Source organism: Corythoichthys intestinalis, chromosome 2 (genome assembly GCF_030265065.1).
Source record: "Corythoichthys intestinalis isolate RoL2023-P3 chromosome 2, ASM3026506v1, whole genome shotgun sequence".
In the NCBI taxonomy this organism is placed as follows: domain Eukaryota; kingdom Metazoa; phylum Chordata; class Actinopteri; order Syngnathiformes; family Syngnathidae; genus Corythoichthys; species Corythoichthys intestinalis.
Genome location: NC_080396.1, coordinates 61054783 through 61073319, shown reverse-complemented (window position 1 = coordinate 61073319; position 18537 = coordinate 61054783). Strand labels below are relative to the sequence as shown.

General features: G+C 38.1%; 1 protein-coding gene across 1 annotated transcript in view; it reads right to left on the bottom strand.

Moving 5' to 3' along the window:
* Nucleotides 1–18537, bottom strand: part of plxna2 (plexin A2) — a 321401-nt gene that overhangs the window by 93508 nt on the left and 209356 nt on the right. The window contains exons 6-7 of the mRNA XM_057828893.1: nucleotides 7350–7473; nucleotides 1948–2101 (exon numbers count right to left, since the gene is read on the bottom strand). Of these exons, the coding sequence (XP_057684876.1) occupies nucleotides 1948–2101; nucleotides 7350–7473 (278 nt within the window). The remainder of the gene's footprint in view (nucleotides 1–1947; nucleotides 2102–7349; nucleotides 7474–18537) is intronic.

Sequence of the window (18537 nt, the reverse complement as noted above, 5' to 3'; positions counted from 1 at the left end):
AAGAAGCATTTCAAGGTCCTGGAGTGGCCTAGCCAGTCTCCAGATCTCAACCCCATAGAAAATCTGTGGAGGGAGTTGAAAGTCTGTGTTGCCCAACGACAGCCCCAAAACATCACTGCTCTAAAGGAGGAAATGGAGCAATGGGCCAAAATACCATGGAGGAATGGGCCAAAATACCAGCAACAGTGTGTGAAAAGCTTGTGAAGAGTTACAGAAAACGCTTGGCCTCCCTTATTGCCAACAAATGGTACATGTATTGAGATAAACTTTTGGTATTGACCAAATACTTTATTTTCCACCATGATTTGCAAATAAATTCTTTAAAAATTGAAACAATGTGATTTTCTGTTTTTTTTTTTTCTTCTCCACATTCAGTCTCTCATGGTTGAGGTTTACCCATGTTGACAATTACAGGCCTCTCTAATATTTTCAAGTGGGAGAACTTGTATAATTAGTGGTTGACTAAATACTTATTTGCCCCACTGTAGCCTCACGAGGGATCCCAGCTGACTAATAACTATTCACTCCCACCTAAGGACACTTTAAGAGTGTTCAGTAAACCTATCAAACATGTTTCGGGGATGTGGGAGGAAACTGGAGCAACGGTAAAAAAAACACACATAGGCAGAGGGGAGAAAATAAAAACTCAGTCAATAAGGATGGAGCTTGGGTTTAAACCCTCGATCTCAAAACTTTGAGGTGTTCCCTAACTGCTTTTGCTGATGAAACTACGAAGGTAAGTCAATGTGTATTTAAACTCCATTTTTATTATTCGATACAACTACAATACACATTTACCTTTACATCCTTTTTCATCATAGTCACCAAGCTTTTCAATGCACTTGGTTGCACACATTTTCTGATACCCCCAAAATAGTTTTTGGTTGAACAGAAAGCCTTTTATGCACCGGAACCTTCACCTGTTGATCGGTGGCAAAACAACAGCTCCCTACGGCATCTTTAAACTGGTAAACACTAAAACACTAAAAAATGATCCTCGTATTCTGCTAAAGTCTTATTTGGATTTCAGCTCCTGGTACACCTTCTGACTACAAAAAAAAGTAGCAAATAACTGTTTCAGTACACAAATCTGAAAATGATGAAATTAAATGGATTTATCAAACACTATTTAAAAAAATATTTCTTGCATCACAAAGAGTGAGTCCCACTCGAGTTACCAAGTATAGTTCTTTGCCCAGTAAAGTGTGGTTTCTTTGTCAAGGTACCGGTAATATATTTCACAGGAGGAGACCGTCTCTCAGTGCCAGAGTGCTAATCCATCACATTAACTTCCCTGTCGTCCTGAAGCCATCATGTCAGAACCTTTGCGTCCGCAAACTACCGAAGGGCCCTAATGCGCTCAGCCATACAATCATCCACAGGGTGGGGGGTACCAATCTTGTCCTTCGTCATGTGCTAATGCAACTGGGCCTCTTGTCAGGCACACCTCTCAGATACGCCGCTGATACCAGATCAGTGTGAGTCTGATGTGGAATGGTCTAAAGATGATGCTGAATTAACTTTTTTTTTTTTTTTTTTTTTTTAAATAAATGTGTGGCGTTTATTTCAGTTGTAACTAACTACAGACTTTACCCATTTCAACCAGCATGCTATTAACTTTGCATGTTCATTTCGTCTTTTTAGACTCAACATTAGAAATGATCATGGACAATCAAAAAGCGTCATCTTATCAGACTTCCATCCAATAAGATGCTCCTGTTGAGATTGTGCTATTAAATCAACAAACTGTGAGCTTAATGTCATGCACTCTGTGAAATGTGATTAAGACAACAAATATTGGCATACCCTGACCTGCTACATGTGGAATACAGACCCTTACAAAACTTTTGCCTATATTTAGACATTTCCAAATACTTAAAAAAAACATCAGTGTGTTGCATTTGGGCTCTACAACAAAACGGGGTCCTTTGTGTCAATCTTATGTACCTTGGTCAGAAGGGATAAGGGGGACGTCCTTGGCAGTCGGGGATACACAGAGTATTTGGTTGCCGTTCACTTGCCCCTCCACCTCTGTCAGATTGCCGAAAGAACAAGATATTCCTGCTGAAAGGTCTGGCACGTCACTGACCTTCACCAGTAACTGCAAGTCGAAAAGAGAAAAAAAAAACAATACATTTTAAAACAACCATATGCACATGAATAATGAATACTGTACTTACCAAAACTTATCAAATTCCATGTGGTGTAAATTCAGTATAGTACATTCAAAGAAGAGTTCAAGCAGCCTCTGGGGATGCCCGCTATTCACATGGTTTAAACATCTCTAACATTGTTTTTTTAGCAATATATGTTAAAAAGCACACCCTGAAAAACATGCTGAATCTGTTTCTGTTCAAAAGTCAAAATCGTGATCACGTGGATATACTGTTTAGATGAAGTTTTCATGAAACAGCGACAATATACAGTATGTTATGCATTACTTATTCAAAAAGCCACACAAGCACATATGGAAATGTGTCTTTGAAGTCATTCTCAAGAGAGTGGTGACACAGGCGATGCAGTTTTCAGATGCTCAGCTAGTGAATAAACTTATTTATAAATACATTTTGCAGACACGTGTCGTGTGATCGCACTTTTCATCCAAAAGGGACAGCAGCCTGGATAATTATCTCCGTGGCATTTCGTAGTCTTGTTCCATTAGCAGTTATATATGGGCCACATTGTTTGAAGTTTCTCTTTGTTTTCATCTGCCTCTGAACTAAACACCGAAGGGCTGCTGGGACCATCGAGGCAGCCGAGCAGCTTAACTGTCGCCCTTTTAAGAGATGAACAATGTCCCAGCAGCGAATGATTTGGGGTCCCTCATTAGCAGAGTATTGCAGTACTCATCAAAAGCATGTTGGCGATCCTCTTGTTTTAGCAATTTTTGTCATTAGGAATCATTGTAGATCATTTGAAATTTGATCAATGTAATTTATTTTGAAGGCTGTAGGTAAGTTGTGTCTTCAAAGCAGCAACTAGTAGAAAGTGCCAGGAATTAATATTGTTTTAATTTTATTTCTAGGAGCAGAAACTATGCGCTGTTCTCTGCTAGCTAAATACAGTAAATTGCCTCCTCACTGTTTTTGGACGCAGAGAAACACAATTGAAGTACAGTGGTACGAAAAAGTATGTGAACCTTTTGGAATTTGTCACATTTCTGCATAAAATCACCATCAAATGTTATCTGATCTTTATCAAAATCACACAGATGAAAAAAACAGTGCCTGCTTTAACTAAAACCAACCAAACATTTATAGGTTTTCATATTTTAAAGAAGATAGTATGGAAACAATGACAGAATGGGGGAACAATAAGTAAGTGAACCATCACATTTAATATTTTGTACCCCTTCCCCCTTTGGCAGCAATAACTTCAACCAGACGCTTCCTGTAGCTGGAGGTCAGCCTGGCACATCGATCAGGACTAATCCTGGCCCATTCTCCTCTACAAAACTGCTGTAGTTCAGTCAGATTCCTGGGATGTCTGGCATGAATGGCTGTCTTTAGGTCATGCCACAGCATCTCAATGGGGTTCAAGTCTGGACTTTGACTTGGTCACTCCAGAATGTGGATTTTGTTCTTCTGAAACCATTATGAAGTTGATTTACTTCTGTATTTTGGATCATTGTCTTGTTGCAGCATCCATCCTCTTTTTAGCTTTAACTGTTTAACAGACTACCTCAGGCTTTCCTGCAAAACATTCTGATAAACTTTTGAATTCATTCTTCCATTAATGATTGCAAGTTGTCCAGGCTCTGGGGCAAAAAAACAGCACCGATGATGCTCCCTCCACCATGCTTCACGGTGGGGGTGAGGTGTTGATGTTGGTGAGCTGTTCCATTTTTCTTCCACACATGACGTTGTGCGTTACTCCCAAACAATTAAACTTTGGTTTCATCACTCCACAAAAAAGTTTGCCAAAACTTCTGTGGAGTGAAATTGAAAATTGAGTGAAAAACGTGATTCACCAAGCATCAATGTTTTTTTAGACAGCAGTGGCTTCTTCCGTGAAGTCCTCCCATGAACACCATTCTTTGCCATAGATTTATATCGCAGATCATCAGACAGCTCTTTTGACCGAGCCATGATGCATATGAGACAATGCCTCTCATCAAGACAATTCTTACCAGGTGTGTGTTTTATAGTGGGCAGGGAAGCTTTAAACCACTCGTCAGTGATTGGGCACACACCTGACTTATATTTTTTGGTAAAAATTGATTTCAGTTGCTCTGTATGTCTCCTTAGACAGAGGGTTCACTTATTTATTTTTCCCCTTTCTGCCATTGTTTGCATGCTATCCTCATTAAAATATGAAAACCTATAATTGTTTTTTTTTTTTTTTTTAGTTAAAGCACACACCGTTTTTACATCTGTGTGATTTTGACAAAGATCAGATCACATTTGATTGTGATTTTATGCAGAAATGTGAGAAATTACAAACGGTTCAGATACTTTTTCATACCACTGTATAACTGTCACCATATTTTGGTATCATGTGCTTAGTTACTCCAGGTATGACATTCAGAAAGTATCTGTCTCAGTATGACTCCTTTAACCAAAAAAACACCATGTGGGGAGGTGATACCAAAGGATAAGAAGGAACATAGATTAGATAGGAGTCTGATAGGGTAAAGTAAGTGCGCATGCAATGTTAGTAATGTCGAGTGCACAGGTGTCAAACCGATTCCAGAAAGGGCCAAGTGGGTGCAGGTTTGCTTTCCAACCAATGAAGAGGACACCTTTTCACCAATCAGATCTTTTACATGTGTAATCAGTTAAACTTTGTCATGGGCTGCTTGTTTCAGTAGGAAGTTCATTGGTTAAACTCTCTGCACGGAATCGGTCGGAACAAAATCCAGCACCCACTTGGCCCTTTCTGGAATCGGTTTGACACCTGTGGTCTAGTGGGTAACATAGGATTAGACCAAAAATTAATATTAATGAGTCAACATCCGACATTTAGCTATGTGATCGTTTATCCTGACACCAACAGTTTTATATACCGGTTTTGTGTCATGTGTCGTGGACTTGAGTCTAGTGCCTATGTTGTTACTACAAGCACGCTAGTCATATCCTTTGAATTAACATAATAGTGTTAAATATTGCAGTCATGTCTGTTTCATATTTTGCTCTATGTGAATATTCAAAAAATGTTATAAAACATGCAAAATGTTAAGTATATTATTTACATTTTTTTTTTTAAGAAAACAGAGATTCTGTAGTTAAAAAAAGCATGACGTGACACAGAAAACCTGAGATCAATTTTTAATTCAGCACCTCAAACTTACGGAGATTATAAAACAACTGTTCTACTGTTCTAAAACAACAAAAACTGTGTTACCCAGTGTAATTCTCCGTCCGTGTTTCTATAGCCCAATTTAAACAAATTAACCAATATGACACTAATATCACATATTTAAGTTCTTTCCTGCCATCTTTTACCATATGTAAGCAATCAGAGACCCCATTTAGGAAATGATCAATTAATGGCAAATTTTCACTCTTCGCGGAGAGCACATTTCCCATCCATAGAGAATAGTTATGTTCTTTTTTAAATACCAGTCATGTAGAAATACAACCACAAATATGTATGTTTTTACGTAGCGAATTGATATAGTTTATCTTTAGCTCAGCAACACAGCCGGTCAATTGGTCGAATCCTTCAAATTTTGGCTCCAACGTCTTCTTTTAAATGCAGCATACAACAGAAGCAATCAGCACAATGTGCCATCATGAATAAAGATTCCTATTTCCATTATAAAAAAAAAGAAAACACTTTCTTTTGTGTTTATGTCTTGTAAAAACTAGCCTTCAAATGTCCATCGCCATTCATCATGTTGGGATGCTTGATTTGATTAGAGGCGGCACAACAATCAGTGCCTTTTGTCCAACATGGAATTCCGCGAGTAACCTCTCACGTTAATTAGCCTCTCAGCGTTCATGCTGGGAGACATGTCTGTATCTCGGATAAACACTCAAAACTTGCTGCTACACAAAGTAAGCTTGTCTCTTGAGTGTCAGGCCTTTTTGTTTTTTTTTGTTCACTCAGTCGCCTTGCCGGTGGTGGAGTGGGAGGTTTTCAGATGTTGGCAGCATAATTGGCAAGAGGTGTAATAAAGGTGATTGGATTGTTTCCTCTCTGTATATATCGCTCCTAGCGAGTAGGCAGTGTTGTCATGGAGATCGTTAACTGCCCCTGTGGATTTTTGTGAATTTTGCCAGTGTGTTCCAAAGATAGTTAGTTCTAGAGAAAAAGATGTTGAAGGCATTTTTGACTAAGACACAAACGCAATTGACCCAAATCAAACATAACTAACTTTTCTTCATGTTTTTCATTATGTTCTCTGCTCCTCCTGTGCTGCATTTTTTCATCCACACTGACGTGGCATATTGCAAGGGTGACTCAAAAAATACAGTATTTGCACGTTGTTCTATAGCACACTCTTGCTTTTGTTTTTAAATTTTCTATTTTTTTTTTTTGCACACGCCAACTTTGTCATTTGATCATAATGACATGATATATTTCATGGTAATTTTTTTACATGTGTTGTTTTTTCCTTTCCCGTTGATAAAAAATGACTTTCGTTTACCACAATGCATTGGTGAAGAGCAATGTGTGATAATGTAATTTTTCTGGTCACAAGGTGTTTAAGGAGCTAATATTAACAGGGGGCTTTAAGCACACTATGAAGCAGTGCACACCCAATTAGCACAGTGCACCAAAGTACTGAAAAGTTGACAAAAGAAATGGCCTGAGAAGCATGCGACATGCAGAAGGAGCAGGGGGTCCATCAACATTGACCAATATTACCACTTTTGGTGACATTGAAACATAATTAGATAAATTAATCAGAGATCCTAATCTCCAAACCTTGCATTTTTTTAACTCTTGAACAATGGTTTGAGTCAACAACTGTAAAATATTTGAGATTGTCCAGTTTAGTCATGTTTGGATGCGTTTCTCTGATGATAATGAGCATAAGAACGCACCAACACATGTGTACATCTTCGCCTAAGTTAGCGCCCGAATGCTCAGTCCTCCTCTGCACTTGGGCAACTTTTACCACCCACTCAGCCTCCCACACAAACACTTCTTGGCACTCATATTGGTTGCTCTCTACCATTCAAACAAATGTGTGCCTGCTGAAACGCCAACACAAAGCTCTTATGAACCTTACGTCTCATGTTTATGCATCACACATAATCAAGACAAGGAGGTATTTCACATGATTCTGTTTTCGTATGTGTGTAGCAGATGTGGAGATGAGAATTATTATTTTTGTTACATTAATGTATAAGTTTCACATAATGTATGCATTGCGTGCATTTGTGTGTGTGAAAACTTACTGGTACGCTAGGCTCAGACACTGCAATGCTGTCTGGGTACACAGTGACCTTCACACACTGGTCCAGGGAGGCAGCGAAACGATATGGCTCATTTGCACGATCGCAGCGGTTCCTCTGGGAGCATCTGAAAAAAAATATTTTTTTGTAGCAAAATACATTAGCAATTCTATACACAGTAAATAATAAGGAATGCGTCTCAACATGTAGATTCCCTTCATGATTGAATCTGGAGCATATGCGTAAAAAATGCATCTCATTGTAAAAAAAAAAAATACTTTCAATTGAAGCATCCGTGAATCCAGTGTGGCAAATTTTTGTCCCTCCATCTGTGACATTAAGCACAATGAATATGTAGATTGCTTTAACTTCCTCAGTAGAAGCTAGCTTTGTAGCTGCCAACTGATTAGTTGCCATATGCTTGTCACTTATCATCTAATGGCAGAGTGTTTACTGTAGGTTATGTTTAGAAGTGCTTCCATTATATTAGTGTTTGATTCCATTTCATACTTGTGGTACAGTTAATGATAGCGTAAACCTCTAATATTAAAGCTTTCCAGTGCCTTTTGTAAAGTAATAAAGGTTTATGATAAGGCACTGTGACAAATTATTCTCAATCAAAGTTTACTTCAGTGCTGTAGATCTATACAAATGAACATGCAGACAACTGGCCTGTCATCTACTTCTCACTGTTTTCACTTATTTGATCTGGCCATTGTTTGGTCCAAATGTTATTATATTCACGTGAAACTTTTTTGTACCCTGTAGCTCTACAGTAGAGTGTAAATGACACACTGTTCTCTCCTAATGGCAAGACCATTTCTCCGACAACCCTAGAATCCACCACGTCCTTCATTAAAAGTCCGCCACAACCCTTTAAATCTTGCCTATTAAAAGTGTTTGTTCACTCTTATAGTCTATCCATATCCAGAATGTCTGCCCTTCTTTTTTGGCTGTCTGGTTGCAACAGCTCTAATTGGACTCGGACGGGTCAGCCTCTGTCCACTGTGCTGGCTGATTGTCTGCCACAAGCTGTGGGCATGCATGCATGTCAATATGTGTTAGGGTACATATAATCCATCTGAAGCACACAAATCAAACCTTGCTGACTCTCGGCCACATCTTTATCCAACGTTTGGGTGCAATTACATTGTCAGTACTTCAAGCTGCATTCAGTACATGAGAAAGATGGTTCATGCATACGCAGACATATGGCACATACACTGATATGCACAACACTCTCAGGGGGAGTTTAGAAAGCAGCAAAGTACAAAGTTATTGTAGTATTGTAATACTGTGAAGCTCCCATCGGGAAAGGAGTTAGCGCACCCATCTCATAGTTCAACATTTTGTTTCTTGTTTTAATATTTTGTATACTCACATTGATAAATGATAACAACATAAGATTAGGTTATAAGTATATTTCTACAGTTGTTTCTAGACTTGCCCCAAATTTTTCAAGCTTACTTTTAAGACAATTTTATTTATTTTGCCTAGGCTTGTGAGCAATGACTTGAGTGAGCTTCAGGCTCTCACAGCTACAGTGAAGTGAAAAAAAATCAGGTGAATTTCCCAGTGGAATATCAGTTTGTATTTACATTGGTTTACAAGCTTTACAAGCATACAATGTTTTGTGAGAATAATGCTTGGGCTCACTGACTACTAGTCTAGAAGGGAATAATGGAATTTACATGAATTTCAACATACATTTCTGTTGGATTAGATATACCAGTGATTTGAGTTACAAGAGTGATAAATGGACATACAGTACTATGAAAGTCAAGACACTACTGCACAGTATGTTACTGTATATATTTGACTGTCAAACCCTTTTAACCATAGGATTTATTAGAACTACACATATTGTAATCCATTCCTCCATCAAACCTCTGCCATCATCAAACCTCAAAATGCAAAGGCTATCCTTCAACATTTAAATATTATTTTAAAGTGTAAAAATTGAATTCATTCATTCATTAGAATTTAACCATTGTTAAAATATTAAAACCGAATGAGTATGACAACAATGAATTATATTACGGACTACGCAGCGGTGGTTTTAATTGCTACATTGCATTGTATTGCATGCATTCACAATTTACAATCCATGGTAAGCTGGTCAGTGAACGCTGAATGACTTGAATTTTTCTCAGTTTTTAAATTAATGTTGAAATTAGTCAAGCAAAATGTGATGAGAGAACGTAGAATGGGTGAGGTATGTGTGGGTGCGCGGGGTAGGAGCGTAATGTTGGACGGCTGCTGTTGCCATGGTTTCAGGTCATGGCCATTATCTCTGTGTAGTTAGAGCCTGACCCCTTGCCTCTCTCATTAGCTGTGCGCCAAATGTTGACGAGAAACCTTACTTCACACAAATTAGATGCTAATAGCACTGAGGTGTACTGTGATTACTTTTTGGGGAAAATATAAACTAAAGGGATACTTTGCTTTTGACATTACAGATACACAAAAATAAATGGCTGCAAATGACATTAAAAAAGAGCACACATCACTCTTTAATATGAAAGGCTCTCATAAATTCTTGAGAATGTTCTTCCACCTTTATTTTTCTTATCAAGTTACACAGGGAACATGTATTATGCATTGTTGCTCCATGAACACCCGTAAGTGAAAATATACATTCTGTACATATGTTCACAATACACCCAAATAAGGCCCTTTCCAAAAGCATAGGCAGAAAGATGTTCATTTAGTACAAAATGGAACAAGTCCACTAACATGTACACATTTAACTAACTATAGTTAATAAAATGCTTGCATGTAGTCAAACAAAAAACAACCTATATAACACTGAGTCAAAGATGCGCTAAAATAGTTGACAGAAAAGTAGTGGCTGTATTACTTACAGGTTAAGAAGTGGCTACATATCCATCTGCACCCTTACACTTCCTGTGCCTTTATTAAGGAATCAAGTGGTTTGTAAAAATTCACATTTAGGGGTAATGCCATAAGATGAGTGTGAAATTTGTAAGAGCTTTGAGTTGACAGTATTCACATATTTTGCATCACCTGATTTTGAGGGTCTGCCAATACAGAGTCACTATTCGATAGCTCCAAAATGTATGAAAAAGGGGGAAAAAAACATATCCGAATGTCTTTTTTCATACCCAAATTTGAACAAAGCCATCCAACATTAAAGGCATATACAGGAAAAGGGTTATAAGTAAAGCTGAGGTTTCAAAGAGGCGAAAAAAGGGGATTTAAAAAAATTTTGTTTACATTTTTTTTCAAAACAGTTGTGCAGCGCTTAATAAGATTGCAAACAAATTCCGTTTAAATTTTCTTGTTTTATGTAAAATAAGCTTAGATAAAAAAATAAAGGGTCATCTATATATGATAAATAAAGCTATCTTTTTACTTTTTTGCTGTCGCTGGACCATTTCTGCTCGGCTAAGTTTGTTTCAGTAGTGCCAATATGAATATTATATAAATTTGCTATGTTTTGCTTGTAGTGCTTTATTCATTCACTGCCATTGACAGTTATAGACATAGGATGGACAATGGGAGCCAATGAATTAATACTCACAATAAAAATAAATAAATAAAATTTAAAAACACGATTTTTTACTCCCGATTCCAATCCTCTGAAAATGACGTGATCAGGCACGGTTTCCTATCAAGTGATCGGATCAGGAACATCCCCATTTTAGAGTATGCAGTATGGTTAGAGGTTGAAGAATAAACATAGGCTTTTATTCAAATTAGGAGCGTATACAAATTCATCCTCTTCCTTTCTTTGTACGTCTTTACGCGTACTTAACTCTCACAAATAGAGGCGACTCAATTTTCACTGAAGGCCAGAAAAAAAAAAAAAATGATTTGCTTGTGAAAGAGACGTTTACATAGCCACTATTACGATCTATTGTAGTTTAACATCTGTCACTCTAAAACAGAGGTGGGGAAACTATTCCACAAAGGGCCGCTGTGGGTGCAGGTTTTTGTTGCAACCCATTAAGAGGACAACCTTTCACCAATCTGCTGTTTTACAAGTGCAATCAGTCGATTGCAGTCAGGTGCTTCTAATTTCTGCTGAAACCGAATTGGTTAAACTATCTGTGCTGGGTCAGTTGGAACAAAGACCAATGACCAGCCTGTACTACGAAGCCGGTTTTCTGGCTTAGCAGGGTAACTTCGAGAGTAACTTCATCACGTGCAGCATAACTTCTCAGCTAAGTGGGACTACGAAACGTGGGTATGTTGAAACCGGGGAATGTTGCCATGGCAACACACGCCACACGTCAAACCTGTCTTCTCAGAGTTAGATCTTGCTTAACCCCAGGATTCCAATTAACCACGCTCTACTTAAAAAGCACTGCTCCGCGGACATGTCCTCTTGACAATGACAACGTACCTGGACGACCCGTACCACATTGGCACGCGGATTGTGAGGGCCTCTCTATGGAGGGCACGGGTTTTTGGAGACCGCCAGAATCCGCTGGTGTACCAGGACGATGTTCTCCATGAAAGATATAGATTTTCAGCGGAGGGAATTCGTTACCTATGCCAGCTGATCGAGGCAGACATCACTAATGTAACCCGCCGAATTCAGGCCCTCACAACCGCGCAGATTGTGTGCCTGTCCTTGCGCTCTTTCGCCAGTGGACAATATGTATTCCATATGATGCATATGATGAATATCTGAGTAAGAATGCCGTGCGATTCGGAAAGTTTAGGAGTGGGTATGGAAACGCTTCAAACTGATTGTTGAAAACGATATACAAAAACCTGTGTCGTCTTCGCTGAATGTAAACGAATGTGGAGCTTTGCTTTCATACAAGAAATATATTTAATAAACTTTTACATCATTATTTCGTTGTGTAAATGCATTAATAATAATCATAAAAATATGTAGACTATTTAAACATTGAGAAAACTTGCGTTTTTTCTGCCAATTCGAAGAGATTAAAATAAATGTTAAATCCACTATCCGCCAGATAGAACAGACACACAAATATAAAAGATATCAATGTTTACTGAATATGCATCTTACAGTCTTGTTTAACTGTGGGAATCCACTATCCGCCAGATAGAACAGACACACAAATATAAAAGATATCAATGTTTATTGAATATGCATCTTACAGTCTTGTTTAACTGTGGGAATTCGTTACAAAAGACGGGCTTTAATTTTTTTAAATCATTATGCAACAGGCATCGTCACAAATGTGATCACACAAAACGCAACCGGGGGGTTTCGGGCTCGGGCCTGCAAATCAAGTTAATTGATTGGCTCGGGCTGAGTCGGGCTGGATTTTTTTAGGCCCGTTCTAGGCTCTACACTGAAGATGTTCAAAGGACATACATAATCATACAGTCAATGGGAATAAACACATAATCATCCTACATGTGGTGATCCATGCTAAATTATTTCTTACAGTTAACGTACCAAATCTTATTTTATTGTCCTGGCAGCAGGCTTTATTTCTTTTCATGGACATGAGTAAACTGGCATATTGACGCATTCACAAATCACACGATCTGTAATTCGCTGCCAACAGACCTGTTGCGCTCTACTTGCTGAAGCGGTGTTGGATTTCGCGGTGAGGGTGGATTTTAATTCCTCATAACTTAATAACATAACGCATGATTATTGCGCATTCCTCCTCCGCGAGGTAAGGTGCCCGTACCATCGTCACAAGTAGTGTTTGACTTTGGTCTCCGCCCACTTTTATGCGAATGCGCAGTAACTCTGATTGGGTTGACACAGGTTCGACTAATCAGCCTCATAATCAGCATCGTAGCACCGATTGACCACAAACTAGATAACCAGGTTTTGTCAACACCGGTTACCCGCTGGATACAGGATTACTCTGGGGAGCTTGAACTCCGTTCGTAGTATAGGCTACAGGACCCACGGTGGCCCTCAAGGACCGGTTTGCCCACCCCTACTCTCGAAAGATATTTTGGAAATATTAATGCCAACACCGCTACACATTTCCATGTAAGGCTATGATTAGTTTTTAACACACCTCATGCTGCAGATTACGCATGATACATTGATGCCTCTGGTCAATTAAAACAAAACAAAAACGCAAACACACACACAAGTGGGAGGGGACAAATGCAATGTGAATGCTAAAAACACCTGCAATGAGATTATCTACATGTTCTCATGGATTGGCTAATTATTCTTGTCATTTAAAAAGAGAAGCTTGACTTCAGCACACTGCCGCCACAAAGGTAAGAAGATACAGATGTGTCCTCATAGGTGTGACCATCAACCAAAAGGCGGAGGTTTGGTCTCAATATTGGTAGGGGTGATATACTGTAACAGAATAACCTGCATGTACACTTTTTGCTGTGGACGGACATTAATAAGACCAAAAAGATTGGGTGAACCTGGGTCAGGCCTAAATTTCTCACCAAAATGAACCTTATTAATTGATTAGGCTGAATGATTAATGAAAAATTTATATATCTTAAGTTGATAATTTTTCTTAAATCCAGTCGAATAATTTTCTTCATCTTGTTTTGAGTGTTTAAGGCTACTTAACAGATTAATGCGTCAGATCCTTCCACTTACTTTAAGTAAATATTACTATGTGTTCGTATTAAGCCTATACATCTAAAAGTTGATCATTTTTTACCTAAATCAAGAAAAAATTGCTTTCAAATAATGTTTTGAACAATATCTATTCTTGAATTAAGAACATTTCTGACAAACAAGTTTTTCGTAAGTTTAAATATACAAACATTTTGCTTAAAATAAGTCTGTTAAGCTTGTTTTCAGCTAGATATTATTCTTATTTCATGAAATCTGAGAAATATTGACTTGATGCACTGGCAGATAATTTCATTTATTTCTCGTAGATTTACTCTGAAAACATGGAAAAAAAAATTTCCCAGTTAGAAAGAGGTGGGATTTTGCAGTGCATATGTATTGGTTCAGGTGATACACCGTAAAATGGAGCCTTCCTTCAGGTAAAAAAAAGGACTGCTTTTGTCCACAAGCACAGCCAAACTCAAAAAAAAAAAAAAAAAAAAGCTCCTTTGGGCTGCTTTAAGACCAAATAAATAAAATAAAAATGAAAACTGGGGAGAAGTACGTGAAACTAACTAACTTACAGCTCAATTAACGTTAACAGTAGAAAACATCCTGGAGGATATTTCTTTCAAAGCAGCTTCCTCCTCAAATTTGAGAAACTCACACGGATAAATGTTATGCTAACTCTGATGAAGGTCGGACTTTCAGTAGCAAAATTAGTGGTGTGTTCCCCATCTCCACAACACTGATGTCTTTTTATATTACTTACAGTGGCTGTTGCTGTCGGAAAAAGAACTTATAATATCCCTCGTCTTCGGAGGGGGCGGAGGAGGTGGCATGTTGTAGTTCTGTGGGGACTAAATGTGTGTGTGTGTGTGGGGGGGGCAGGGGTCAAGTCATCAGCCAATCAAACTTGCGTTTGGGGGATAAAAAAATGGACTCAGCAAGTGAAAAGGGTAAATGTAAGTCTGAACATAATGAAAGTATTGTAATTCTCTTCATAATGATAGTCAATTCTATCCTTACAACATTTGGAAAGACAATTTGAATTACCTATATAACTGAACTCATTATATAATGCAAATAAAGTTGCGTAAAAGTTGGGGGGGGGGCAATTTGAGCATCCTGGAAAGTTGATAGTGTACCGTCTCTATGCAAACCCTTGCCTCAACCTGACTGGGACTTGGAAGCAGACCTAATAACCGTAAAGCCAATGAAATACCAAGGACTCCCTAGAACCAAAAGTGATGACAGTTTTTTTTTTTTTAATTCTTTAAAGCTAATGTTTAACAGGCATGCATAGTATGTTAATTGTGGGCTCTAAGTGTTCCCAAACTGTGAATATGAGTCTGGCTGGTCGTTTGTCTATTTGTGTCCTGCGACTACCTGGTTACCAGTTCAGGGAGTTCCCTTCTCGGGGAGGCTCTAGTAAACTGCATTCTAGTGACAATACTACCCAGGCTGAATAGATCAGTTATCAGTTGAAAATACAAATAGCGCCCCCGAGTATGTGACCATAGCAACCAAGACTCCTCATTTGAAATTTGGCTGCTGCCTAAAGGATGGCCTGAGAATTAACATAAGGTGACTTATGTGATGTAAAAGCTTCTTTCAGGGCATGTCTACATCATAATCAATGAAATACTGTCAAGGAAGGAGAGTGGATGCTTTTTCGGTTCGCGGTCACACAAAGACTCAACTATGCCATCAGTGGGACTGAGAGGGAAGAGCGTTCAAGATGATCTCCCTTTGAGGTGCAATCAAAACGCTGGCGGGGTTGATGAGTGCGCGTCATCAAACACACTCTCATTCTTTTCCCATCATTCTCAGCCCCTTTGCGATTCTTCCGAGTACACAGGGGAGGCCTAACAGCTGTGGGTAATTAAAGGATCTACGGCCTCCCATGAATGGGACAAAGAACGACAGAAATTAAAAAGCAAAAGGACAGGGACAGCGGTGATCCTCCCAGCCATCTCGTCACCTCACTTACAATCACAGCAGTGAAGCAGGGTGATGACATTCTGTATTCAATGAAAAACCAATGAAAGCAAAAGTGAAAACTAGCAAGAGAGAAATGTTCTAGGACGAGAGGTTTAAAGGATATGGTGGATGGCAGCTGTGAGCGGAGTGAGGGGTGTGATCAAAGCGAAGGATATTTACGTGCAGAAAAGCAACCATCTCAAGAGGGCAGAATGTCTTAAGTGGGAGACGAGATGTGCGACTTAGTTGTGAACGCTGCTTTGGCAGGGGGTCCTCAGACGTGGGGTGGATAATTTAGGAGAATCAACAGCTTGGGGAGGGTAAGAAGGGACGCAGCGAGCAGGGGGTTATCACAGCTGTGGGTAGCACAGCTGGCAAGACATGTCAACTCAACTACAAGAGATGAAGGCACTATCTTGACGAAGGCAGAAGGATGCACTTGCTTTTGATTGATGCACTTTTAGTTGGTTCACACTTTAATGGAGACATCATTATTTCATTGCTGCATTCTGATTTTCTCAGTTACTATAGCCTATATAAACATAGACTGATTTTTAGGTCACCTTTGATTTCTATAACTCAAGGCCCAGGCCAGTACTAGAGTAAGTCAGGTTAAATACATTATTAATTATAGTTAATTCGAATAATAGTTAGAACAATTACATAAACGCGTTAATTTACAGTACAAGTATCATTATTCATTAGCAATTACCATATTTTTCGAACCATGAGTCGCAGTTTTTTTTCATAGTTTGGCTGGGGGTGCAACTTTACTCTAGAGCGCCTTAGTTGTGAAATTATTAACACATCATTATATCATTTCACGTGTTATTTTGGAAGTTTTGAAGTGACACTGATGGTTTGGTAAACTTGTTAGCATGTTCTTTATGCTATAGTTATCTGAATAACTCTTAATAGCTATGTTACGTTAACATACCGGCCACGTTCGCATTTTGTTGTCCATGCATTCTGTAACATTATCATACTGTACACTTATTCAGCATGATGTTCTCTATTGTATTTTTATTTTAAATTGCTTTTCAAGATGACATATCTGTTCTTTGTGTTGGATTTATCAAGTAAAATTTCCCCCCAAAATGCAACATATACTCCAGTGCGACTTACATGTTTTTTTTCCTCTTCATTGCGCATTTTTGGGCTGGTGCGACTTATACTCAGGTACGGCTTATAGTCCAAAAATACGGTAAGTAGAGTTGTCCAAAAATGACTTTTTAACCGATAACCGATATCCAGATATTGTCCAACTCAAAAAATCTGTTACGGATATATAGTGAGGAGCAGAAATATTTGCACCTCTTGTCTAGTTTGCAAGTTCACCCACTTAGAAAATAGGTAGAGGTCTAAAAATTAATTCAGATGCATTCCCACTTACAGAGACATAAACTAAAAATAAATCTGGATCTCACACTGTATGATTTTTCAATAATTTACGGGCTTAACATATTATGGCTAATTGTATTGTGATGCCCCATTGGATGCTTTAATAATGATAATGCTCACATAAAAAAGCCTAAACATCTTAATCGAACCAAGCAGGGTGGGGCAGCATTTAGTTATTATGCTCCTCACCTCTGGAAGAAGTTACCTGAAGGTCTGAAGTGTGCTCAAACTGTTAGCTCCTTTAAATCAGGGCTAAAAACGCTCTTGTTTATCACAGCATATTCATAACTTTCTACCGGTGTATATTTCAAAATAAAACTACTTGCTTTCTATTCATTTTCAGCTTTATTTCCATTTCTGATTTCGATTATTATAAATTCTTTTCGTAATTTAATTCGATTTTTTTATGCAAAATCTTATTTTCTGTTTCAGTTGCCTTTGCTTTAGCTCTCTTTTGATTTAATATGATTTTTACAAATCATTTTATCTCTGCTCGTGGATCTTCATGTGATGTCAAGCACTTTGAATTGCTTGCGTTGAATTGTGCTATACAAATAAATTTGCCTTGCCTTGCATTGCCTTACTTTGGAGAAATCTAATGTTCAATAAGCATAACTGCTGTGCTAAGCTGTGACCAGCCCTTGTACAAAGGCAGAAGGCTTCTACATTCACTTTGAAGGGATCATGCATATTGGACCAATACCGATAATTAAAAAACGATGTTGATAAACTCTGATACAATTTTTAAAATGCTTTTATCGGCCGGTATTATCGGCTAACAGGTAAAAACTCTACAATTAAGTTTTTTTTTTTTAACCAATTAAGTAATTAGATCCAGTTTCATCCTTCAGAATATTTCCAATTTAGATAAGACAATCAATTTTCAGAGAGGAAATTCAGCTGCTTCAGTGGTGCAATACATATATAATGAAAAATTATGAGTAAAATATGTTGCTAATATTCATTCATTTAAATTACCACATTCTGGAAGGGAAAGAAAATACTGAATCCTGTAAATGTATTACATATCTGTACTATTTGGGCCCCTTATCTATAATATTTTGGTTGAATTAAAGGGGAACTAAATCTTTTTGATTGATTTATTTTTATTATTATTATTATTATCCTCTGTTCAACACTTCACAGCTACCTTCATGAATTTTACTTTGTGATGCTACCATACCTGGAAAACAAGTTAAAAGATTGCCAGTGTATATATTGGGTTACTGACATTATAATTTGAACCTGAACTTGCTAAAATCAAGCTTGATGAATGGTTCTGTCATATTAGAACATACATAATACTGA